Source organism: Hemitrygon akajei, chromosome 4 (genome assembly GCF_048418815.1).
Source record: "Hemitrygon akajei chromosome 4, sHemAka1.3, whole genome shotgun sequence".
Taxonomy (NCBI): Eukaryota; Metazoa; Chordata; class Chondrichthyes; order Myliobatiformes; family Dasyatidae; genus Hemitrygon; species Hemitrygon akajei.
Window position 1 is genome coordinate 168812939 of NC_133127.1, and position 26401 is coordinate 168839339.

Sequence of the window (26401 nt, forward strand, 5' to 3'; positions counted from 1 at the left end):
GCAAAGGCTATGGGGCGTTCACTTACATCACTCACGACATCTGACATGACTGCACATATACCGTAACGTGAATCATAATGTGTGAGTACAGTGTCAATGTCACCATTTCCTTTACTTTTCTGAAAGCCAGCTCACACTGCTTTGTCCATTGTGATTTCTTCCCGATCTGTAGTAATCAGTTCAAGGAGTGGATCTCAGTGGCCAGGTTTGGCAGGAACCTGTTATAGTAATTGTCAAATCCTTAAAAGGACCACCACAATGTCCCATGGCACCCATCCTTATATTCTCGGCTCCTCTATTTTCCTTTTAATTAGTTTTATGTTTTGGAGTTACATTTCACTCCACAGATGCTGCCTGACATGCTGAGTTCCTCCAGTCTTGAGTGCTGCTCGCAGACATCCCACCTCTCCCGGAAGTTCCGGGAGTCTCCTGCATATTGATAGCGGCTCCCTGACGCCCACAAATTATATACAATATCCCGGAAATCAATTTTTTGAGAGGGAGAGGAAGAGGAAGAGCAAGAGCGAGAGGGAGCATCCTGATTGGTCTCTCTTCATGCTAAGTAGACCTATCAGTTTTCTCTGTGGGCGGGCTTTACAGTCGACCTCTCTCTCTCTTTCATTGTCCATCAGTTCAGTTCAGTGTCCTGCAGCACCATGGCAGAGTGTTACAAAAAAAGAAAATATAAAACATACTTCACCCCAGACTACACTAAAGTGTACTCCTGCCTAGTAGGGGTCAAAAATAATGACAGTGTTGCTCGCTGCACTGTTTGCAACAGTGACTTTTCTATTGCCCATGGTGGGTTAAAATGTAAAAGACATGTTGAAGTGAATTTAACAGGTGTCATTCGTTCACTAGCATAGCTAACGTTATTTAAACTAGCTGGCTAGCTGAGCCACTCAATTGATGTCCTACGTGATGAGGCCAAACTCCCTGCAGACTTGCTTAAAGTTGTAATAGAATAAAAAAAACGACTCCATAATGTAAGTACATATTTTAATGTCACATTTTCTGCATATATCCCACTTGGTTTACAGATTAGACAAAATCACTAAACAAAGTATTACATACACCCTTGGAGGTCGACCGGGGGGAGGGGATCCCTGAAAGGAGTTTTCGCAGGGTGGGGTGTCTGTGTTCAGCTGATGCAAACGAGTGAACTAAGTTGGTAAAACAAATGCCTCAGGTTTAATACCTATACCTTCACATAAGTAATTGAATCGGTGATGTGTAGTCCAAGGAGGAACAGTTATCAAATGGCCAGAGAACTGCCGCAACACAAATGACTCACTTCCATCATTTCCTCTTCGCTTTCCCTCCAGCAGCTTAGCTTTCTAGGAAGATGCCTGCTGATCGTGGCATTTCGGAAAGAAGCGCTGCAGCAGCGGCACCGGAAATTTTAGTACAATAGAAAAGGGCCGAACGGGTGAAGTGGGTTTAGTATTCTGGTCCGCAGCCGGGCGGTGACATTGGCGTCCGCCGCGGGGTCCTCGGCCTCCCTGTGCCGCTGACGTGTAATCCCGCGACCGCTTCCGGCCTCCGCAGCTCAGCTCGGCTCCGGCCCCGGCCCCGGGTGGGAAAATGTGAGTGAGTCTGTCCCGCGCTCGGTACCGGTACCGTGCGGCTGGCGGGCCGCCTGGGGTGGGCAAGGGATGGTCAGTCACTCAGCACGGGTGTCCTGTTCGGCGTTTTTGTTTAAAGCGGTAAACGCCCCAGCAATGAACTGCCAGCTGGCGTGTCGCAAGGATCCATCGTCGAGGAGGCTTGGCTTGGCTTGGGGTGGGGTAGGGGAGGTAACCAGGGAAGAAAAGAAGAATAATTTAAATAACAGAAAAATGAGGATTATAGGGCAATAAAACATGCACAGAGAGGGTCTGAAATATGAATGGGCAGTATAATCATTATCCGTAATTGTTAAATTCATCGTTTGGGCTGGTCTACACTCTGCTTTATAGGAAGATGACATGTTATACCTTAAAACAGTAGGCTTGAGGTATACTGTAGCCTACTGTCTGAGGTATTATTGTAACAGGCAACCGGAATGTTGGGTCGCATATGTGGAATGTGTAAGTGGCCGGCAAAATAATTGCCCAATCTGTAATTAGTCTCCGTAGTGTCTGTGGAGCTGGGTCCCTTTTTGTCACATTTAAAATCCTATTTGTTTGGTCACGTCTCTGAATTAACGTTGCCCAATCCATGTATTTCCTGCTTTCTAAATCCTGTATCACATCCCCACCCCCACAACCTTTGCCTTGTCCAAATATCTGATCACTCAAATGTGCCAAATAACAGTTTAAAGGTTTCTTCTCAACTTTTTCTCCATCTCTTTCTTTCAGACTTGGTCATCAATCCATGCAGAAATAAAATTCATCCTTCTGTTGTCCTGCCCTCCTCCTCCCATAAAGTTTTAAAGCTTAATGTATGTATATGTATGTCACCATACAAAATCCCAAGGTTCATTTTCTTGCGGGCATACTCAATAAATCCATAATAGAATAATAACCATTAGAATCAATGAAAGACCATCTGTCTTTTGTTCAACCAGTGTGCAAAGGACAACAAACTGAAAATACAAAAAGAAAGAAATAGTAACAAATAAACAAACAAACAAGCAAAAATTATTGAGAACACAAGATGAAGAGTCCTTGAATACGAGTCCATAAGTTGTGGGAATATTTCGATGATGGGGCAAGTGAAGTTATCCCCTTTTGGTTCAAGAGCCTGATGATTGAGCGATAATAACTATTCTCGAACCTGGCCTGATGATTGAGGGGTAATAACTATTCCTGATACTGGTGGTGAGAGTCTTGAGGCTCGTGTGCTTTCTCCTGATGGCAGTAGCCAGAAGAGAGCATGACCTGGGTGCTGGGGGCTCCTGATGATGGATGTTGCTTTCCTGTGACAGTGCTTGTAGATGTATTCAATGGAGGGGAGGACTTTAGCCATGATGAGACTTTGTGTAGGATCTTCCTTTCAAGGGAGTTGGTGTTTCCATTACCAGACTGTAGTGCAGCTGGTCATTAGACTCTCCACCACAGATCTGTGGAAGTTTGTCAGAGTTTTAGATGTCTTGCAGACTCTTCACAAACTCCTAAGGAAGTAGAGGTACTGTTGTGATTTCTTTGTAATTACACTTACTTGCTGGGCCCAGGACAGGTCCTCCAAATAATAACGCCGAGGAATTTAATGTTGCTGACCCTCTCCACCTGTGATCCTCCAATGAGGACTGGCTGGTTCCTCCTCCTGAGGTCAATAATCAGCTCCTTGGTCTTACTGACATTGAGTGAGAGGTTGTTGTTGTGGCACCACTCAGCCAGATTTTCAGTTTCCCTCCTATATGCTGATTTGTCACCACCTTTGATTCGGCCTATGACAGTGGTGTCATCAGCAAACTTAAATGTGGCATTGGAGCTGTGCTTAGTCACACAGTCATAAGTGTAAAGTGAGTAGAGCATGGGGCTAAGCACACAGCCCTGTGGTGCACCAGTGCTGATGGAGATCATGGAAGAGATCTTGCCAATTCGAACAGACTGGGGTCTGCAACTGAAGAGATTGTAGATCTGGTTGTATTGAGGCCAGGGTCTTGAAGTTTATTGATTAGTTTTGAGGAGAGGATGGTATTGAATGCTGAGCATCTTTAGCTGTCCAGATGTTCTAAAGTTGAGTGAAGAGCCAAGGAAATGGCATCTGCTGTGGATCTGTTGCTGCAGTAGGCTAAAGATAGGAGTGTGAGAAAAGGGAACAGAAGTAGCAATGGCACAGTTGTCAGAGCTGCTGCTTAGTTCCAGTGACATCTGGTGCTGTTTTGCTATTTGAGTAGAGTTTGTACATGTTTGATAAGACCATGTGAGTTTCCTCTGGATGCTCTGATTCTATCTCATATAGTAGCTATGTCCCATTATATCAGAAAATCAAGTAGTAGGTGTCCACTACTTTCACTAGTGAACATTCATTACCTTCTACATGAAGAATTCAATCAAAAACTTTCTATCTCCTCTCCCACTCCATCATTATCTTTTCCCTCACTGACCTACTCTGGATTTTGGTCCCCCGGTATATTAATTGCTTTTGTTAAACTTTTATTTAATGTTGGGACTTAATGGACTGTCCCTATAACATTCAAATAAATCCTGTTTTACAAAGGCACGAATAACATAAAAGTATTTATTTCTATACATTTTATACATACATTTTCTTAATTACATTGAATGTTATTGAGAAAGAGAAAATCAGTATTTTTTGCAAGAATGGGGATTGTAATTCTGAAACCAGCAGCAGAGAAACATGAATATTCAGATCACCAGAATTATATTGTTTCTAGGTATAATTTGACCATGTTGGAATTAAAGAATGTCGTATGATATTAATTAGCAGCACTGTTCCCAGGAAGAACACTTGTGAGCTCAGTTATTGTAAAGATTAACAATTGTGTACTGTAATAGCACATTTCAGTGAACAGCCGTTTTAATATTTGTAAGTCTAATTGTACCATGTGTAGCATTTTTAACAGATTGACTTAATAGCAGCTCACTGTGTAACTGATCAATTCTTTCTTTTTGTTTAGGTCAAAAGTTACTTTTAAAATCACACTGACATCAGATCCAAAGTTGCCATACAAAGTGTAAGTAAATACGTAAGTTGCCATGCAAAGCTGAAAATTGCAGCTTTGCCTGAGTGTTACCTGTGTAATATTTGTTTATCCTTACTGTAGCTTTCAATTCTTTGAGCACTCCTTTACTGCACCTGTATTATAGTAAGAGACATTCTTTGTTATTTTAAATTATAACTCTTATTTAATTTTATTAATTAATGTTGTTATTGCCCATTTATGAAATCCCCCTATTTACTTTTTATCTAAAAGTTACGATAAAGGTTGTAAAGTTCAGGCCAGTTATAAGATTTTATCAAATATAGGATTAGAAAGGAAATGTTCCCTTTCATCCCTAGAGCCACTTACTTACTTTTAATTTAGTTCATTTATAGTACAATCAGAAATTACTAGGTTTACAGAGGAAACAATTGCATTGATGCTGAGAGAGTTGCAAGTTGAGCGTTCTGATCAGAAATTGGATGTGATGGGGTTCTTCAAAACATATTGAAGAGTTTTTAAAAAAGGCAAATTACTTTTATTCTCACCCAGAGGGTGAATTCTCCTATTTGAGAGGACTATAGAGGTAGATAATTAAGTATATTCAAGAAATGTCAAAACATTAAGGAAATTGGGTGATGTGGCTTTGGTGCAAGAAAGAGCTGCAGAGGGTGGTGGATCAGCTGTGATCTTATTGAGTGGCAGAGCATGAAGGACCCACACCTGCTGTTTCTTCTTTTTGTATTATGTGCAAAGCCAGAAGCAATATATGGACGGTTAGTGACATGCAATGAGCTGGTACTGTAAAGCCATCAGTAATCAATGTTCAGTTCAGCCACTACCTATAAGGAGTTTGTACATAATCAGAATCAGGTTTAATAATACTGGTATATGTCGTGAAATTTGTTGTTTTGCAGCAGCAGTACACTGCAATACATAATTAAAAACTATAAATTACAGTTAGTGTATATAAAAAATAAATAGTGCATGAAGAGAGCAAAATAAAAGTGAAGTAGTGTTCATTGAGGAATCTGCCGTTGGAGGGGACAAAGCTGTCCCTGAAATGTTGAGTGTCTGTCTTCGGGCACCTGCACCACCTCGTCGGTGGCAGTGAGAAGAGGGCATGATTGGGGTCCTTAATGATGGGTGCTGCTTTTTGAGGCATCGCCTTTTGAAAGTCTGCTTGGGAGGCTTGTGCCCACAATGGAGCTGGTTTTGCTTACAACTTTCTGCAGCTTTTTCCGATCCTTTGCTGCATCAAATCCCTACTAGACAGTGATGGAACCAGTTAGAATGGATTCCAGAGTACTTCTTTAGAAATTTGTCAGTGTCTTTGGTGACACACTAAGTCTCCTAAAACTCCTGATGAAATTTAGCCACTGTTGCGCCTTCTCTGTAATCAAAATGTTGGGCACAGGGTAGATCCTCAGAGATGTTGACATCCAGGAACTGGAAGCTGCTCTTCCCTTGATGAGGAGTGGTGTGTATTCCCTTGGCTTCCCCTTCCTGAAATCCACAATCAGTTCTTTTATCTTGCCGATGTTGAATGCACAGTTGTTTTTGTGACACCACTTGATTTATTTGCTTCTGTGCACCTCCTCGTCATCGTCTGAAATTAAGCCAACGATAGTACTGTCATCGGTAAATTTATAGATGCTGTTTGAGCTGTGCCTAGCCACACAGTTGTGGGTGTACAGAATAGAGCCGTAGGTTAAGCATGCATCCTTGAGGTGCACCAGTGTTGATTGTCAGCAAGGAGGCGATGTTATTTCTAATCCACACTGACAATGATTTCCCAGTGAGGATCCAATTGCAGGAGGAAGTATAGAGACCCAGGTTTTGGATCTTGTTGATTAGTATGATGATGTTGAATGCTGAGCTATAACCAATTATCAGCATTCTGACGTAGGTCTTGCTATTGCACAGGTGATCTAAGGCTGATATAAGGAGATTGCATCTGCTGTAGACGTATTGTGGTGAAAGGCAAATTGCAGTGGGTTCAGGCCCTTCCTTAGGCTGCAGTTGATTCTGGCCGTAATCAACTTCTCAAGCACTTCATTACAGTAGATGTGAGTGCAACTGGGTGATAATCATTGAGACAGCTCACCCTGCTCTTCTTGGCCACTGATATGATTGTTGCCCTTCTTGAAGCAGGTGAGAACCTTCGACTACAGCAGTGAGAGATTGCAGATGTCCTTGAACACCCCCACCAATTGATTGGCACAGGTTTTCAGTGCCCTACCAGGTACACCATCAGGGCCTGATGCCTTACGAGGGTTCACCCTCATGGAAAGTATTACGAGGTTGGCCACCGAGACAGATCACAGGGTCACAAGATGCTGCACAGGTGTAGTTTTATTCTCCCTTTCAAAGCGAGCACAAAAGGTTGAGCTCATTGGGAGTGAAGCATTACAACCATTCATGATGTTAGGTTTTGCTTTGTAGGAAGTAATGGCCTGTAAACCCAACCAGAGTTGCTATGCATCCGATTCTGTCTCTGACTTCAATCAGAATTATTTTTCATTCTTAAAATAGCCTTCTTTTAACAGTACGCAGACTTTTATGTATATTTTTATCTTCTCTTAAGCGAATATGTTTTTTTTCTAATTATTCATTATCATCCATCAGCTTTTTTCTTTGGTAGTTGGTAGGGGGTTGACTTTTTAATTAAAAAAAAATAGCCTTCCATTGGTCATACCTGGACTCTCCATGAGCACATGGGTTTCTGCTGGGTGTTCTGGATTCCCCCACACTTCAAGACTTGGGTTAAGGTTGGTGAGTTGTGAGCATCCTGTGTTGCTACTGAAAGTGTAGCGGCATCTGCAGGCTGCCCAGCACAATGCAAAGTGATTGAATTTGCTGCAGATAACTTATCTCACTGTCTGTTTCGACGTACATATGGCAAATAAAACTAATCTTTCATCTCTCGAATCAGAATCAGGTTTGTTATCACCAGCATGTGATGTGAAATTTGTTAAATTAGCAACAGCAGTTCAATGTAATCATAATCTAGCAGAGAAAAGTAATAAATAAAATAATAATAATAAATAAAAAATGAGCAAAAACAGAAATACTGTATATTTTTTTTAAAAGTGAGGTAGTGTCCAAAGATTCAATGTCCATTTAGGGATCAGATGGCGGAGGGGAAGAAGCTGTTCCTGAATCACTGAGTGTGTGCCTTCAGGCTTCTTGTACCTCCTTCCTGATGCTAACAGTGAGAAAAGGGCATGTTCTGGGTGCTGGAGGTCCTTAATAATGGACGCTGCCTTTCTGAGACACCGCTCCCTAAAGATGTCCTGGGTACTTTGTAGGCTAGTGCCCAAGATGGAGCTGACTAGATTTACAACTTTCTGCAGCTTCTTTCGGTCCTTTGCAGTAGCCCCTCCATACCAGATGGTGATGCAGCCTGCCAGAATGTTCTCTACTTTACAACTATAGAGTGTATTTGTTTTTGAGTGTATTTGTTGACATGCCAAATCTCTTCAAACTCCTAATAAAGTATAGCTGCTGTCTTGCCTTCTTTATAACTACATCGATATGCTCGGACCAGGTTAGATCCTCAGAGATCTTGACACCCAGGAACTTGAAGCTGCTCACTCTCTCCATTTCTGATCCCTCTATGAGGATTGGTATGTGTTCCTTCGACTTACCCTTCCTGAGTTCCACAATCAGCTCTTTCGTCTTATTGATGGTGAGTGCCAGGTTGTTGCTGCGACACCACTCCACTAGTTGGCATATCCCACTCCTGTATGCCCTCTCGTCACCACCTGTGATTCTACCAACAATGGTTGTATCATCAGCAAATTTATAGATGGTATTTGAGCTGTGCCTAGCCACATGGTCGTGGGTACAGAGAAAGTAGAGCAGTGGGCTAAGCACACCCCCCTGAGGTACGCTAGTGTTGATTGTCAGGGAGGAGGATATGTTATCACCAGTCTGCACAGATTGTGGTCTTTCGGTTAGGAAGTCGAGGATCCAATTGCAGGGAGAGGTACGGAGGCGCAGGTTCTGTAACTTCTCAATCAGGATTGTGGGAATGATGGTATTAAATGCTGAGCTATAGTCGATGAGCAGCATCCTGATGTAGGTGCTTGTGTTGTCCAGTTGGTCTAAAGCCATGTGGAGAGCCGTTGAAATTGCATCTGCTGCTGACCTAATCCGTTAATCTCTTTACTAAGTGGGGAAGAATGATCTGCAGATTTTGTATTGAAAGTTTCCATGAGCAAATTTGAAATTTTCTCACCTTGGTCTGTTATCTATGGAGACTGGTGGTTAATCCATCCTCACTCTCACATTTCATGTGACATAACTAGCATCAAACATGTTAATTCAGGTGCTTGAATAAGAAATGGAATTTTAATTGTATTCTGCAAATTAAAAAAATAATTTTTGGTTGTTGTTTTAGGTTGAGTGTACCTGAAGCCACCCCTTTCACTGCAGTTTTGAAGTTTGCAGCAGAGGAGGTAGGCACAACTGTTTATATAATAGAATTGTGCTACGCGGTGGGAGGAGAGTGGGAGTGGGGGCTTTCAAATGCTCCCTTTTAAAGTGTTTATCAACTTCCTAAACTTTTCAGCATACTAAACCCATTGCTACAGGCAAACAGACTCCTGCCGTGGCTTATATTTGCATGGAGTGTACTGTCTGTTCTCTATATCCTAGATCAGTAAACCTTGCCGAGCAGCGAGCTGAACACTGGCCCTCTCTCACCTTGGTCCCGACACCCTGACCTTTTCAGTCTGGCCCAGCGCTTAAATCAGAAACAGGGTTGTTCCTCACTCTCGGGCTCAAGCCTGGGCCCTGCAGACTCAATTTGGCCTGTACCCGGCATTGCCAATCTGGCCCAGTGCTTAAATCAGTCAAACACAGGTTTGCTCCTTGCTCTTAGGCTCTGGCTCTGTTGTCTCGCCTCAGATCTGCATCTTCAGCTTGCCTCCAAGTTTGCTCCAGCAGCCGTTGTCTCGTTTCCCACACCAAGACTCAGTGCCCGCTGCCTCTCTTCAGCCCGTATATACCATGATTGTAGTGATTGTTTACCAGAAAAATTGTGAGTTATAAAGTAGTTAGTAGCTGTGTTTGCTGCCAGCAATTTGTCACTGTGCTTTACCAGCACCATCTTAAACCAGAATAGAGAAAAGAAAGTGCCTATGCAAAATATGTATATACAGTTTACAAAATCATAAACATAGCTACATAATTTATATACTTTTAAAAATTATTAATGGATTTAATTTATTTTCAAGGTATTAGAACTTGCATTCCTCAAACATCCATTTTTAGTAACCTAACTAGTACGCGATGGTCTGAGATTCACTGAAGTAGTTCTAGGGTGATGAATTTAACTTTATTAAACAGGAGGAGCTGAGCTTGTTTCCCTCAGATCAAACAAAATTGATGGATTAAAAACAAAAGGCTGAAGTAGAAAAAGTAGTTTATTACTGTGGAAGAGCAAAGTATTTTATTTTGCATGCCATCTATACAGATCATTTCATTTCAACAGTACGTTAAGGTGGCACACAGGAAAACAATAACAGACTGCAGAGCCAAATTTTGCAGTAGCAGAGAAAGTGCAGGTGCAAGGCCATTAGCAAGCTAGGTTATCTTGTCATACTAGAGGATCTTTCAACAGTGGGATAGTAGTTTCCTTGAGTCTGGTAAAAAGACGAAAGGTCTGGTTATCAGATTGTTCAAGGAGCAGGGACATGTTTAAAATCTTAGACAAGAGGTATATGGAGGTAGAGAATCTATATATGCAAATTATGATCTGGGGAACTTTTAATGGCATGGGAAAATGCACAAAAAGGATTAGTTAGATGCAAGTTTCAGGACTATAATGAGCAGGAATGGCAATTAAGAGCTGGTACAAACTCGATGGGCATCCTATTGTCATCCTATTTTGCCATAAGATGTTTATTTCTATAAAGCAACTTTTTTGGTTAATAATGTCATTGTTTTGTTTCCAGGAATGATTTTATTTTGAGTGCCCACTGCCTAAGGAAATGGGCATCTAAAAACAGATTTTTGGCCAGCATAGTGACTGGTTCTGTATTTCATTGGCTTATCTGCAATGGTGCAGACATGCTTTGAATTGACAGAAGTGATCTTAATGTATTCAGACCTGGATTATATTCCATTAATGGTAGGGAAGTACAGTGTTGGAATAGAAGTGCAAAGATCTCTTTTGACCAGTAAGATGCCAATTTAAATCAGTCTATATTGTATTTGTAAACTGGGAATGGCTTTGAGATGAGAAATCTCTTGTAAAAATTTTGATTTTTGTTTTCCATTGATTTAAATTTATTGATGTTTTGAAGATTATCTGCTGAGTTCTATTTTGCTGTAGTATAAAACCTCAAGTACTAGGTACTAGATCCACAGCTTTTCACAGAAGGGATTATTTAAAGCCAAAATTAGTTAAGTTGGAAGTGATATTTGATTTCAGAGTATTAGTAATATACAAATAGATGTGAATATGGTATTCCCACCACAATTTCAACAGCCTAAATTTTGTGGTACTAACAACAGCAAGACAACTGATCCATAATTTGACAATGGTTGCAGTTATTTTTTTTCTTCTCACATAAAGTCTCACTAGAACAAACTGCTAAAAGCCATAGAAACTAAATTTGTATTTCCCCAATGAGACCAAGATTAGAGTTTTGGGAAACTAACTGAATGCTGAAATCTTGCAGGTATTGGCAGTGAGCCAGTGATTGCATGGCTTGCGGCTTTCTGCACCACAGTCAAAGTGAAATCACTTCAAATTATGAGAATTTAAGCATTGCCAAAGTAGCCTTATTTTTAAACATCTTGAAAAGGCGGCACCATGGTGATTTAGCGGTTAGCATGATGCTGTTACAGATTGTGGTGTCTAGCGTTCGGCGTCCACTGTAAGGGGTCTCTGTACGTCTTCCTTGTGGAATGTGTGTGTTTCCTCCAGATGCTCCAGTTTCACTCCACAGTCCAAAGGAGTACTGGGTAGGTTAATTAGTCTTTGTAAATTGTCCTGTGATTAGGTTAGGGTTAATCTGAGGTTGCTCGTGCGGTGCCAGAATGGCCTATTCTGCACTGTATCTCCAAATAAAATAAAAATCATAGTCTGTTATGAGTTGGTTGTATGGTTTGGTATGCTTCTGCCCCAAGAATTTTATAATTTGTTCTCAGGAATACTTCAAAATAAAAGATAGGATTTTTGTACTATTTGATATTTCAGTTTCTATTTTAATGGTTTCTTGTTACAATCATATTTATGATTTTTGGCTATAGTTAAATTATTTCCAGGTCTGAGCTTTGCGAGTTCTTTAATGCCCCTTGTTATCATTGATCAGGTCTAGACTACAGTAGACATTTAGAGACAGAATTACACTGCCTGTTTGATGGTTGGCAGTAGCATGACTGAAGCTGTAAAACTGACAATTCCTGATCAGTTGTTCAAGAACTGAACGCCGTACTGGGAGATTCTGGTCACCTCGTTACAGGAAGGATGTGGATGCTATAGAGCGAGTGCAGAGGAGATTTACAAGGGTGTAGCCTGGATTGGAGAGCATGCCTTATGAATATAGGTTGAGTGAAATTGGCCCTTTCTCCTTGGAGCGATGGAGGATGAGAGGTGACCTGATAGACGTGTATAAGGTGATGAGAGGCATTGATCATGTGGATAGCCAGAGGCTTTTTCCCAGGGCTGAAATGGCTAACATGAAAGGGCATAGTTTTAAGGTGCTTGGAAGCAGGTACTAAAGGAATGTCAGAAGTAAGTTTTTCACAGTGGTGGGTGCGTGGAATGCACTGCCTGCAAAGGTAGTATAGGCGGATACTATAAGGTCTTTTAAGAGACTCTTACATAGGTACATAGAGATTAGGCAAATAAAGGACTCTGCGGTAGGGAAATTCTAGGCAGTTTCTAGAGTAGGATTTTTGGTTGGCACAACATTGTGGGCCGAAGGGCCTGTAATGTGCTGTAGATTTTTATGTTTCTATATCCAAATTTGTTTTTTTTGCCTGTAAGTTGAATAGAACTGATCAGTGGGAAAAGTGTATGCAGAACCATAAGACTCTCATGCTCTTCAGAGAATTTATGAACCTGCAAGAGAAGAATGAGGCTTTGTAATTTAAAAGAAAAATTGCGATTAGCAAAAGATCATAGCAATTTTGGGAAACATGACAAAGCCTGATATTGAGCAGAAAGCATCCCACGTAAGCTCATGGATATTAGCTTTTCATTATCTGGTTACCAGCATTGCTGTGAATATTTTGCAGTTAGACTTCAGTAATTTCAAAGAACAAACACTTCATTTCATTTGGTCTCTGGCTAGGGCACTTGGCAATGTGCAAAGTTCCCTCATCAGCAGTAATTTGATTTCTAAATGTCTGAACAACAATTGAAGTGCCTTTTATCTTAATTTGTCCTTATTAAACAATAAGCATATGTGCCAAATGATATAATTCTGTCTTCTACTTTTCCCTAGGCCATGCAAGTTTACTGAAAATTATAATACTTTAATAATTTGATTACTTCTCTGGGCTTTCCTGATACAGGTCATCCTTTTAAAAAGACCTGTTAGCCACATTACTGTTGCGTTGAAACTGTTACGGTTGTCAGTACCATTTTTCCCTAATGTATGAATCGATAAACTCCACCATTGATGGTCCCAAGCCTGTCTGCAAAAGGAGGGGGGCTTGGACATGGTGCTAGTGACCCCATCCTGTAAAAACCCAGTGCTACAGAAATGGCAACAGAAGCTCCAAAGACCACATCCCAGGGAGAGGAAGTATCTTTGCCTAAAAGACATCTGAAGTAATGCGTTGAAAACAGAAGCCACAGGGTGGATTAACCTTCTAGTGGCCCAGGACACAGGACTTCAGCAAGCTACTGTTGGCAGCCTATTCCCTAGTAGGGATAATGGGCTTAAGGAGAAGATGAATTTCCAGAAGGCCTTTGCTTTTTCAATAACTGTGACTTTGATCTGTGCAGGGACCTAAATAATATTTTAGCATTTAATTTATTATTACTTTATCTCTAATATAGAAGTATGAGAATTCAAAGTTCAGGGTTAATAAAATTTATTTTCTTCATCTTCCCTTCTCTTTAGTTTAAAGTACCTACGGCAAGCAGTGCTATTATAACAAATGGTAAGAAAGCAAGAATTTTTATTACTACACAGTTATGTTCCTGTTGAATTATTTTTTCTGAAAAGCTAGAGATTGAATATTAAAGCAAATATTAAAATTTTAGGATAAATGCAGTATTGAAAAATCCAGAGAGTAGCATAGTTAATATGCTTTATTTTCATTAGCTGTTCTATTATTTATTATTGAGATACTGCATGGAATAGGCCCTTCCGACCCTTCGAGATGCACCACCCAACAACCCCCAATTTACCTCTTGCCTAATCATGGGGAAATTTACAACAACCAATTAACCTACCAACCGGTACACCTTTGGACTGGGAGGGAACCCTGGTGATCATGGGGAGAGCATGTACACCCCTTACAGAGAGTGGCGGAAATGTACTTGCATAAGAAGAAATGACTTTAATGCAAGAGAGTATCTTCCTAAACAGTTGCCCTCTGAAAATATTCCATTTAAATAAACTGAGCAAAAGCTTATTATTATAGACATCATATGTATTTTACTATATTTGATCTCATAATCTGATTACTAAATTGCCTGATGATCTTATAAGCATAGATGTGTTTCTGTCAGCTCTCCAGATTTTCCTGATGTATTTTCTAGCATTCAGCACATGTAGAAGTATTGGATACTTTAAAAAGGGAAAGTTGGTACACTGCTGTACAAGGCATTGGTAAGGCTAAATTTGGAGTATTGTATACAGTTCTGGTCACTGAATTATAGGAAATATGTCAACAAAGTAGAGTGTGTACAGAGGAGATTTACTAGAATATTACCTGGGTTTCAGCACCTAAGTTACAGAGAAAGGTTGAACAAGTTAGGTCTTTATTCTTTGGAGTGTAGAAGGTTGAGGGGGGACTTGATAGAGGTATTTAAAATTATGAGGGGGATAGATAAAGTTGAAGTGGATAGGCTTTTTCCATTAAGAGTAGGGGAGATTCAAACAAGAGGACATGAGTTGAGAGTTAGGGGGCAAAAATTTAAGGGTAACACGAGGGGGAACTACTTTACTTTACAGTGGTAGCTGTGTGGAATGAGCTTCCAGTAGAAGTGGTAGAGGCAGGTTCGATATTGTCATTTTTAAAAAAAAAACTGGATAGGTATATGGACAGGAAAGGAATGGAGGCTTATGGGTTGAGTGCAGGTCAGTGGGACTAGGTGAGAGTAAGCGTTTCGGCACGGACTAGAAGGGCCGAGATGGCCTGTTTCCGTGCTGTAATTGTTATGGATGTGAAGAATAATTATAGGTTGAGAGTGTCCATATGTATAATTATCAGTGTGTACTGTCATTTCAGAAAGTAGGATTGAAGTGTTTTCTATCTTGTCTGTCTTGTGTTATTATGATTTAATGTGACTTTGTTTCCCCACAGATGGAATTGGGATCAACCCAGCTCAAAGCGCAGGTGAGTAAAGTTATTTAACTAGTAATTTCTGAAGGTATTGTATTTTGTTCTAGCAATTAAATAATGTATGCACAATTTCTTAGTTTCCAAATGACTACATTAACAAGTGTTTGTACAACACTAAATTATTTGAAAAAAGGCAAAGTACTGGAAATACGTGGTTTAGGTAGCATCAGCATTGAGAAAATTGTTTGTTTTGTGTTAATGGCCATCCTCAGAACTTGACTTTCAATTATTCATAAATTAGGAGCATGGGTTACACAGTGGCATAGCAAGTAGTGCTGGCCCTCTAATGGCCTGGGTCCATTCCTGATCTCCAGTGCAGTTTATGAGCATGCATATTCTTCCTATACACATGTGACTTTGCCTTGGGTTAACATTTGATTTTTTTGAAATTATTTCTCAATTCTTCCCACTTGCAAAATACAATGTTTATTTTTAATTGTACCAATACTGTGGATGGCTTGACCCATGATACTCTCAGTAGTAACCTTCCAATGTAGGGAAGTATATGATCATGCACTTCGGTACAAGGAATAAAGGCACAGGCTATTTTTTTAAATAAAGAACAAATTCAGCAAGGGACTTCTGAGTCCTAGTGCAGGATAAATTAAAGGTTAACTTGTAGATTGAATCAGTATTAAGAAAGGCAACCACAATGCTAGCATTCATTTCAAGATGTCTGGAATATAAAAGCAAAGGTGTAAAAACTTTATACGGTAGTGGTTAGGCCAAATTTGGAATATTGTGAGCAGTTCTCCAAGAAAGGACGTGCTTGCATTGGAGAGGGTCCAGAGGAGGATCCCAGGAATTAATGTGTTCATGTATGAGGAGTGTTTTGACGACTCTGGGCCTGTATTCACTGGATTTTAGAAGGAGGAGGAGAATCTCATTGAAACCTACCAAGTATGGAAAGAAGAGGATGTTTCCAAAGGTGAGTGGGAGGGTCTCGGACCAGAGGCCACAGTGACAGAATAAAGGATATCCCTTTAGAACAGAGGAGGAACTTCTTTAGCCTGAGCGTGGTGGATCTGTGGAATTCATTGCCATAGACAGCTGTGTAGAGACCAAGTCTTGGATATATTTAAAGCAGAGGTTGATATATTCTTGATTAGTAAGCATGTCAAAAGTTAGAGAGAAAGGTAGGAGGATGAAGTTGACAGAGAATGTAAATCAGCCATGATTGAATGGTGGATTGGACTGAATGGCCTAATTTTGGTCCTTGGTCTGAAGTGGTTTTGTAGTAATGAATTGAAAGACCATCACCTCAACCATAATTCTTTACCCATTGATGCCTGTTGACTTCAGTTTTTAAGGTTTTTTTTGATGTTATGCCTCACTTCTGGAATTTGGCTCTTTGGTCCACCATTTTTAATGAAAGGTCCAAGATTTAGAGCCAAGTAGGCTGGCAAATCCCAGACTTATTGGTGAGTGGATGTTACTTGATAGTACCGTTAGTGACATCTGCTACAGTTGAGCATAGATTGGGTAATAATTCTCAGTGTTGGATTTGCTGTTGCCCTGTGAACAAGAAATACTAGATGAACTTTCTGCATTGTCCAATGCCTTAATTGTCCTGGGACAATTTAGCTATAGGCAATACTTCTGGAGAATATTTCTTCAATGTACTTCATCCTCGCTCTATGCTGAGATGCTGTCTCAATTCTTTTCCCTGAGAAATGCCTATGTTCATGTTAAGGGACCAATCACCATATAAATACACCGATCAGTTTTGAGACCACTTGTGTCTTGGCTCCCTGTAGTATGTTTGAATAGAGCAATCTCTGTTTACACAGCTGCACCTGGTCATTTCTAAACCATTACAGTTTCAATGGAAGTAGTAATTAGTTTGCTAATATAATTACCTTTTGGTTATTTAAATGATTTTATATTTATTTATGTTAATAATTTCAGAATCATAGAAAGCATTTATACCTTTTTGTTACAAAAGAGAGTATCTTGGTGGGACACATTATTTATCATCTGCAGGAAGCCTGGGCTTCCTGCAGATGATACTTTGCTGATAATAATGACTTCACGTACTGAGATGTTGCCCAGTGCAGTGGACTTTACTGTGTCCAGTGTTTTCGGCTGTGTATGGATGCTCTATCTCAATCATCACAAACATTTAAGAGCAGTTGGAAGGGCTTCACCACCAAGTATGCTGTCAGGTTCGTCAGCATGTTTTGGTACTGCCTGAGATTGACTTATTACTCAGTCCCTGCTCTTTTTTGCCAAATGCTTGTATGGTTTAGGGGGTTTGCTAGTTGGCCGATCTTCATCTTGAGGTTAAAAAGTAAGGATGGTTGAATGGAGACTACATGTGGTTGAACACCATAATTTGGCCAATCACATCAATAATTATGGCAATTCAGTCTTCCTTCATGTTTACATTAAAATGTTTTATATGCTAATTAGTGAATTGATAATTCATATGATGTGACTTACACCATGCTTAGAGCAGCTATCCACCTAGCTTCACCTGTCAAGTTCTGGCTATCCTTCTTCCCTTCCCCACCTTTTTATTCTGGCAACTTCCCCCTTTTCTTTCCAGTCCTGAAGAAGGGTCTCAGGCGAACTGTTGACTAGCATTAGTTGTGTGTGTTTGTGTTTTTTAAAAAAAGCAGTGATTTTTGAGAAATAAGCAATAAGACAATTCAGAATGATTTTGCTCACTGTGGTTTCAAGCATTCAGGCTTGGAGATGCCAAAAACGGCCAAGAGTGAAATGAAACAATTTCACTACTTCAGTGAGTTAGGAACTGCGAAGAATTTGAAGGTATCAACAGTCTTCTTGAATGTTACAATGAAAGTGAAGACTTGGAGGATGCAGTTGATAGCATTGTCCATTATCTGTACTAGGAGTCTGAGCTGATTTTGTTCATTGTGTACACTGAATAAACTGTACACAGTACAGAACTGTAGTAGTGTAGTACTACTGGTAGTGTTCTGATTTGTTCTCTGTTTCATTTGAATACATAATTTGTTATTCAGTTTGTCTTTTTTTTAATTCCTTTTAACTATTTTGTTGAAACTTGGGCTAACTGGGACAGGTGCTTAATTGGGCCAAAATGTCTGATGTGTCCCAATAAACTGGAATCCACTTTATTTGAAATTCTGAAAACAGTAATGCTAATCATTAATACACTTAATGTTGTTCAAAGTTGCAAGGAAACATAGTAACAATATCCAAATTATTTGTAAACTAGATTTTAAATCTTAATCCAATATTAATTATTGCTATTTTCATAAATTCTACATATACAATTAAGAGATTATTAAACTTTTACTAAAATGTATAAGGCTTGTAAAAATGAAACAATTGTGGATGCAGATTTTTTTTTTGAGGAAGCAGTAAGAAAGTGGCCTATAGCAGTTTAATCCAGATATTGATTGTAATTGTTTTAGCTTGCATTGCAATTATTAACAACTGCAGCATTTGCATTTTATAAGAGCCTTTGTTGCAGGAACATACAGAATCTTTAATATTTATAACCAATATGTATTCCGTGCACAAGAAGTTTATATAGTGGTTGTAGGCTCAGGGCTTCGGGCTCAATATGCAATCTTAACTTGGCAGTTTGCAAGTCAGCTGGAAGGAAAATAAATGGGCCATCCAGTCACTTTGTTGAAGGAATGAAAATAGTTCATGCAACACATCTCCCAAATAAAATCCCATATGGTTAATATGTTAAAACTAAAGTGTCACATATGTAATCCTTTCCTATGACATTTTAATACATCTTTATTTATACACTGAAGGTGGGATGATGTGAATGTGTGGGTCCGGGACCTGCAATTGGAAAATAATGTCACAGTGTTTGAAATTACCATATTGTGCTGTTGGCTGTTTCCAGGCAGTGATAAGCACAGCCGCTTCAGGCAGCGGCATGAAAAATAGTCAAGAACTTCAAAGCGGAAACATTTCCAACATGTCTGTCAAACTGTGATGATAAGGCAGGACACATTCCTTAAAATATTCAACTGTGATTCCTTAGAAAAAAGTTGACATCCAACAGTATTCTCAGGGATTCATTAAGTGGGTCCGTGAAAAACCGAATGCTGAGCATTTAGACTGCAGGTAAAATTGCGCTACCTCATTTAATCTGTTAAAGTTGGCAACAATTGAAACATTTTCAGTTTTGTATGGAGCAACTGAAACTGATTTTTGTGGTACAAATCCCTTTTATACTAATACATTGGTGACCCACTTGTACCTCAGGGCATTGAGCTTATGAGTAAGGAAGTCATGGTGCAGTTATATTAAAGTTTGGGGAGCACTTGGCTAATTGTGTGCAGTTCTGGTTGCCCTGGCACAAGAAGGATGTGGAAAGGGTGCAGAAACTGCTTGGATTAGAAGGTATGAGTTATAAGGGGAGGTTGTACTAACTTGTTTGCTTTCTCTGGAGCATCAGAGTGTGAGGGGAAACCTGATACAAGTTTATAAAATTGAAGCATTCATAGGGTGGATAGTCAGAATCTTTTTGCCGAGGTAGGAATGTCAAATGCTAAAGGACATATATATACTTAAGGCGAGGTGAGGGGTGAATTCTAAAGGAGATGTGCGGGGCAAGTTTTCTTTTACATTGAGCGGTAGATGCCTGTGTAACACAGTTTAATTTACCCACAGATGTAATGTCAGAAAATTCCACCCTTAGAGGGATGAAAGCGAAGGTTACCAAATATTTTTTTTTAAAAGAACTTGCAGGGGATAAAAGTTATGTGAGAACAAGCTGTGGCTGACACAGGCGCATACAAAGCAAACTATTAGAAACTAAAGATATAAACTGTTAAAAGTGTGATTAGTAGTTCGTATCTACCCTACTTGAAAACCTCAGGGTCAGACCCCTGGAGGAGAGATAATAGTGATAAAAGGTTCAGTGAATGTACAGCTATAACAAGCAGTAGCTAAAGTGAGACAATATCGGCAGAGACGATCTCTACCGTGTAACCAGGAATTTGTTCTGTGAAATCATTCCAGGGGATTTGGTCAGGTATTTTTTGTGTAAGTATTGTGAAACGACTTTCTGTTTATGACCCACCAATTAATCCAATGAATCAAGAAACAAGATGGCGAGCAACTAAGATGGAAGAACCAGTGTAGGAATGAAATGTTTAAAGATGTAGATGATTTAATAGTGTAAAAATTTATTTCTCATTCGAAGGTTCTAAATTTGATTTAGAATTGTTGTGAAAAGAGTTAAGCAATATATATTTTTTAATTTAAATTTGTAGACATACTGACCTGGAACTGAAACTGAAGTTAATCAAAATACTTAAGAATAGGAATTCAATTAGTTTCCTAACTAACTAGGGATAAATAAAAAGGAAAGGCTTGTCAATTAACCTTTAAATAGGGAATAACACTAGATCTAATTAGTTAGAGAAATTGGAGTCATAAAGGTTATTCTAATGAATATCACTAATTCTAACTAAGAAGGAATTTTGTTTTCATGTTGGAATTTTGAGTTGTTATTACTCATGTAAATATTTTATATATAGTTGTTTTTATAAAGTTGCGTCCAGAAGTGTTTTTTTTCTATTCTCTGCTTCCTTCTGATACCTAGAGCTTCTGATGCTTACTAGCACCTTTGTAAGTAGATTTTCTCATAAAGAGTACGGCGACCAATCACATGAGATATGACAACTGCTACACAGGTGTTACACCTGGAATGGGCTGCTGGGAGTAGTGGTGGAAGTGGACGTGATAGGTTTAACAGGTAGTTACCTACAGGAATATACATGGATGTGGGTCATGTGCAGACAGTGGGGATTTGGTTCAATTCAGCATTGTTTTCAATGCAGACTTCATGGGCTGAGGGGCCTGTTCCTGTACTATTCTACATACGTTCACAGATTATATATCTTCAGATAATATTTGTTTGTATTTCATCAGAAAAATTGCATATAGCCCAAGTCCAACAGTGCTGATGTGTACTGTTGGTCTGTATAAGCTTTACAGACTTTTCTCAGTTATTGAAGTAAAATGGAAATAATACAAATATCTCGGAACGTTGTTCAACTACAACTTTCTACCCATAATTAATCTTTTAAACAAGTATATTTTTAACACTGCCAGTGTTATAAAAAAATTGCAAGGAATTAAACGCAGTAAATTGTTGGTTATGCCAGAAAGCCATTTCTCAACTGTGAAGAAAAATGTACCTTACTAAAAATATATGGAAGAGTAAAGGTTGGAGCCAACTTCTAATTGAATATTTATTACAGACTATAACAGCAGAGAGATGTATTAATACAAGTATTCTTTTTACCTTGTAGATATATTTAAATACTCACAGTGAGTCAGAGGTGAAGTGTTCTGTTATGAAGGACCACTCTTATCAAGTGAAGGATAATGCCTAGACTCTATAAATCTACACTCTATTCTGGTTTTTGTGGGTGCGGTCTACTCTTATGCACTGCAATACATCATATTTATTTATTTTCATGTTTAAAATTGATCCTTATCAGTAGTAAAGTACAGCATTAGAGATTTAATACAATTGTTTGCTGAGAGATGATGGATATTTAGCATTTTTTTAAAAACAAAACAAAGCTGATTTTGGCCTCATCATGGAGGGAAATAAACCATTGATGTATTTTGGGCTGAGACTCTTCATCAGTACTGGAAAGGAAGGGGGCAGAAGCTAGAATAAGTTAATGTAGGGGGTGGGGGGTGCAAGTTGACAAATGATAGATGAATCCATGAATTCTTCTACTGCCATGAAGGGGCCAAACTCAGGTTTTACTGACGTGTTCATCTCCTCCTTCTGGTTCTTTCTTCCATTTTAACATGATCCACTATCATCTCCTGAGTCCTGACGAAGGGTCTCGGCCAGAAACGTCGACAGTGCTTCTCCTTATAGATGCTGCCTGGCCTGCTGTGTTCCACCAGCATTTTGTGTGTGATGTCCACTATCATCTCCCATTAGATTCCTTCATTATCTCTTCAACTCTTCCACCTATCCCTTCCCAGCTTCTTATTTCATCGTCCTCCATGGCCCACCCACCTTCCCCCTTACCTGGTTTCATCTACTACCTGCCAGCTTGTGCTTCTTCCCTCACCATCTTATTCTGGCTTCTGCCCCCTTCCTTTCCAGTCCTGATGAAGGCCCAAGGCCTGAAATTTGACTGTTTATTCACCTCCATAGTTGCAGCCTGACTTGCTGAGTTCATCCAGCATTTTGTGTGTCAAGATTTCCAGCATCTGCAGGATCTCTTGTATTGGAAATACTCAGCAGGTCAGGCAGTGTCTGTGGTGGGAGGAAAATAAGGGTAGCCAGCTTTTGCGGTTTATATGAAAAATAATCATCTGAAGTTGTTGAATTCACTGAGTCCTGAGGGCTGGAACATGCCTCGTTCTGTTCTGGTTCATTTTCTGTTTACATTTCCTCCAGATAGATCAGCTGCACTTCAGTTCTCTCCACTTTCGGTGTTACGAGCACTGTCACCATCACTTATGCTTTGGTCATCACCCTGGCACAGACCTAATCCTCTCCTTGTTATACAGGCTGCCTCCCATTTCCACTCTGTCCTTGATAACTCATTTCCTCTTCATAGATGCTGCTCGATCTGCTGAATTCACCCTGTTTGTTTCTGACTCCTCACATTACCTTCCTGCTCTCCACTCTTCCCACTCTGCAACATGAAACATCTTGGGTTATAACTCTCCCTGATTCTGATGAAAGGATATGAAATCTGTTCCCCTCCGCAAGCCTCTCGGTCTGACATGCAGCGTATTTACAGCATTTAGTAGGGAAGCTGGATTTCACTCTGAAAATTTTAGCTGGGTTTTATGAGTACTGGATGCACAACATGTCTGTAGCTTAAGTTAATACATGAATGCAGAATATACTTACCGTACTAGGTTTTGTCTTTGAACAATAGGAATTTTAAGGTGGCAAATGAGGTGCCAATCAAGTAAGCTGCTTTTTACAGACTATATATTGTATCTGCACCCCAGAAAAAGATGCAGTATTGTTGCAGTGTAAATCTAATACAATATATTGAAGTGACATGTTGTTTTCTGCTGAAAGGCAAGGTGTTCTGGCCCATTTTATGTATGACCTTCAGGAGAGGCAATTACCATCCTGTTTGACTAGTGAGAAATCACAAGGATAAAGGAACTATTTTAAAACAATTAGATAGCCTTTTGCTTATGTACTTCCCTTTATTTGCTTTAGCCATTTGTCCACTTTAGCCTGTTGACTCCCATATATACACACACACACACAACTCTTGCACAGCACTGTGTGAAGTGCTTAAAGAGGGAAAGAAAAAGTGGTAACTTTTAGAACTTTTTTCTGCTTTTTAAGGATAGCTCAAGAGTATCTGAGGTGACTTTTTAGACATTAACATTTTATGTGCAAAAAACAAACAGTTGAAGTACTTATCTCAAATGAATACTAAGTGCATTCTGTTGCTTTTCTTAACTAGTTTGTTTTTATTATTTCTATTGCAGGAAATATTTTTTTGAAGCATGGGTCAGAACTGCGACTTATTCCTCGGGATCGAGTCGGAAGCCATTAACAGTTTGTCACCTAGAACGTATCACTCTGCGGAAGAGAGCTATTTTTAGATTTGTTTTGAACATGAGACTTTCTGATTTTAATATGCATTCATTTTAAGTTCTAGTTGGATGCCAAGAGTCTGATGAAATGGCAAGTCTTTGAAGAGAGAATACCTATATGATCTATGTTTAAAAGCCTACTTTCAAATGAAATGTAATCATTAAGCGGTGAATGCAAGGAATTTTCCAAAGCATTCTTTATGAAGTCTGTTTGTAAAATGCCTGGCATTAGGTGACTGGTTACATTCCCAAGTATTTTGAACTGTACTGTTTGTTTCCTTCATTCAAGAGAGATGAATGCTGAAATTTATTTATCTGGAAGTAAACTGTAGAAACTTTAATTGTATCCCATCCTAAAACTATAAGCTTTGAAGTATATGTAATGATTCAAAATAAAAACTTATTTTGTTCATTGGTACAGCTTGTCTGACTAAATATTCTGAACCTTATTGTTGTAACAAGAGATGAAAATTAATTACCAATCCAAAATACTTTAATTAACAAAACTGTCCTTAAACTTGACTTAATTGCAAGCAAGAGTTGCTCCCTGTCAGTTTTATTCCCAAACTTGAAACTGACTGCTTGTACCTATTAAAACAGGTATCAGATGAGCAACCATCAAATCAGTATTTTTTATCCTTATTCATACTCCTGGATTTTAAAGTTTAAATGATCAGCCTTGAAGTTTTGAAGTTAAATTTGCATCTAAAGCAATTTATCATGTATGCTGTTGATTGAAAGACTAATAGAGACGCTATGAAGGTCTTAATGTAAGCCTTAGTTAATGTAAGTTGTTTCCTATTAATCTATATCGTGATTAATTTTATTCATGTTAATAAGCTGGACCAAAACCACAATGTATTAATCATCTTGCTATTTCATTGTAGTAAAATGATTGCATTTCAGAAGTTTCTTCTTAAGGACAGATATTAACATACTAATCTTGTGCTAACAAGGAGAAGTGAATGCAACACGCCAGCATTACACTTTTAGGAACTGAGGAAAACTTAAGATTAGTTGAAACAGAAAGATTAACTTTATCATTTGGGGCCCTTGGGAATATGATGTGTTTGTCAGAATTTCGTCCTCCTGCAATGTTGAGTCTGCAGCTTCCTACTGCCCAGCTTGTTTCACTTGACCAGATGAGTTGGTAATCAAATAAAAGTAACTGATTGCCTTTTTGATTATTTGAATATTGTCTTTATTGAATCTTAAAATATAAGATAGCAAAAGTAAACCAGTAAATGTTTGCCATTCCGCCTTTTTCATTCTTACTTAAGTTGGTGTATAAATTGCAATAACTTAGTAAAAGAGTTAGTCAGAATCTTGATGTCCTCTGTTTTATTGGGTCCTTTCATTTTATACGTAGAATTAAACACAATAGGCTTATGAGCTGTTATAGTTTGTGACTACCTTGAACCTAGCTGATTATTTAACACATTGTTTAATCATTCACAGTACAGGCTGGAAAAAGTACTGAGCCCTTGTATTTAATAAACAGGAGTCTGAAACGTTGACTATGCTCTTTTCCAAGATGCTGCCTGGCTTGCTGAGTTCCTCCAACATTTTGTGTGTGTTCCTTGTATTTAATAATTGATAGAACCTCCTTCAGCGGCAATAACCTCCACCAAATGTTTCCTGTAGCTGCTAATCAGACTTGCACAATGACGAGCAGGAATTTTAGATCATTCCTCCATACAAACTACTTCAGTTCATCAACATTTCTGGTATGCCTTGCATGAGCAGCTCTCTTCAGGTGTTGCCATTGCATCTCAATTGGATTATGCTCAAAACTTGCTTGACCATTCCAAAGCACAAATTTTCTTCTTTTTAAACCATTCTGTTGTTGATTTACTCTTGTGTTTTGGATTGTTGCCTTGTTGCATCATCCAACTTCTATTAAGCGTCAGGTGACACTGCTATCCTGACATTCTGTAAAATATCTTGGTAAAATTTTGAGTTCTTTGTTCCCTCAATGATTGCAAGCTGTCCAGGCCCTGCGAAGCAAAGCAGCTCCAAACCATGATGCTTCTTCCCCAATGCTTCACAGTTGTGATGAGGTGTTGGTGGCAAGTGCTCTTTTTTTTCCTCCAAGCACCAATGTACATTTCTGCCAAAAAGTTCAACTTTTCTTTCGTCTGTCCACAGAACATTGTGCCAGAAGCATTGTGGAACATTTGGGTAACCTTTTGCAAACTTGACACGTGCAGCAGTGGTTTTGTTTTGGAGCAGTGGTTTCCTCCATGGTGTCCTTCCATGAACACCATTCTTGTTCAGGTTTTTTTTGTAGTAGACACGTGAACAGAGACTTTAGCAAGTTTTCTGCAGGTCTTTTGCTGTTACCCTTGGGTTCTCTTTCACCTTCAGCATTGAATGTTACCCTCTGCAGGATGCCACTCCTAGGGAGCGTAGCAACGGTACTGAATTTCCTCCATTACTGTGAACTGATGAATACTGGGGTCGTTTTGTAGTCTTTTCCAGACTTATGCGTGTCTACAATTCTCCTAAGGTCCTCTGAAAGTTGTGTTGATCAAGGCATGGTGCACATAAGCAGATCTTTCTTAAGAAGAACAGGCTCTGTTAGGAACCTGACTTTTTTATAGGGCAGGGCACCTCTACAAGCCACACCTCAAATCTCATCTCATTGAATGAAACACCTGACTCCAAATAGCTTTAGTAGAAGGCATTACCCCAGAAGTTCACATACAG

General features: G+C 39.3%; 1 protein-coding gene across 2 annotated transcripts; it reads left to right on the forward strand.

Annotated features, from left to right (window-relative positions):
* Positions 1–1476: 1476 nt before the first annotated feature.
* On the forward strand, positions 1477–24110 carry ufm1 (ubiquitin-fold modifier 1). Of its 2 annotated transcripts, none has more exons than XM_073043926.1 (6): positions 1477–1586; positions 4568–4624; positions 8997–9054; positions 13681–13720; positions 15092–15124; positions 23585–24110. In XM_073043926.1, coding segments are annotated over exons 1-6 (258 nt in total). In that variant the 5' UTR covers positions 1477–1584; the 3' UTR covers positions 23653–24110. The 2 variants fall into 2 exon arrangements, with proteins under 2 accessions (XP_072900027.1, XP_072900028.1); XM_073043927.1 differs by lacking the exon at positions 1477–1586 and adding an exon at positions 2404–2422.
* Positions 24111–26401: the final 2291 nt, after the last annotated feature.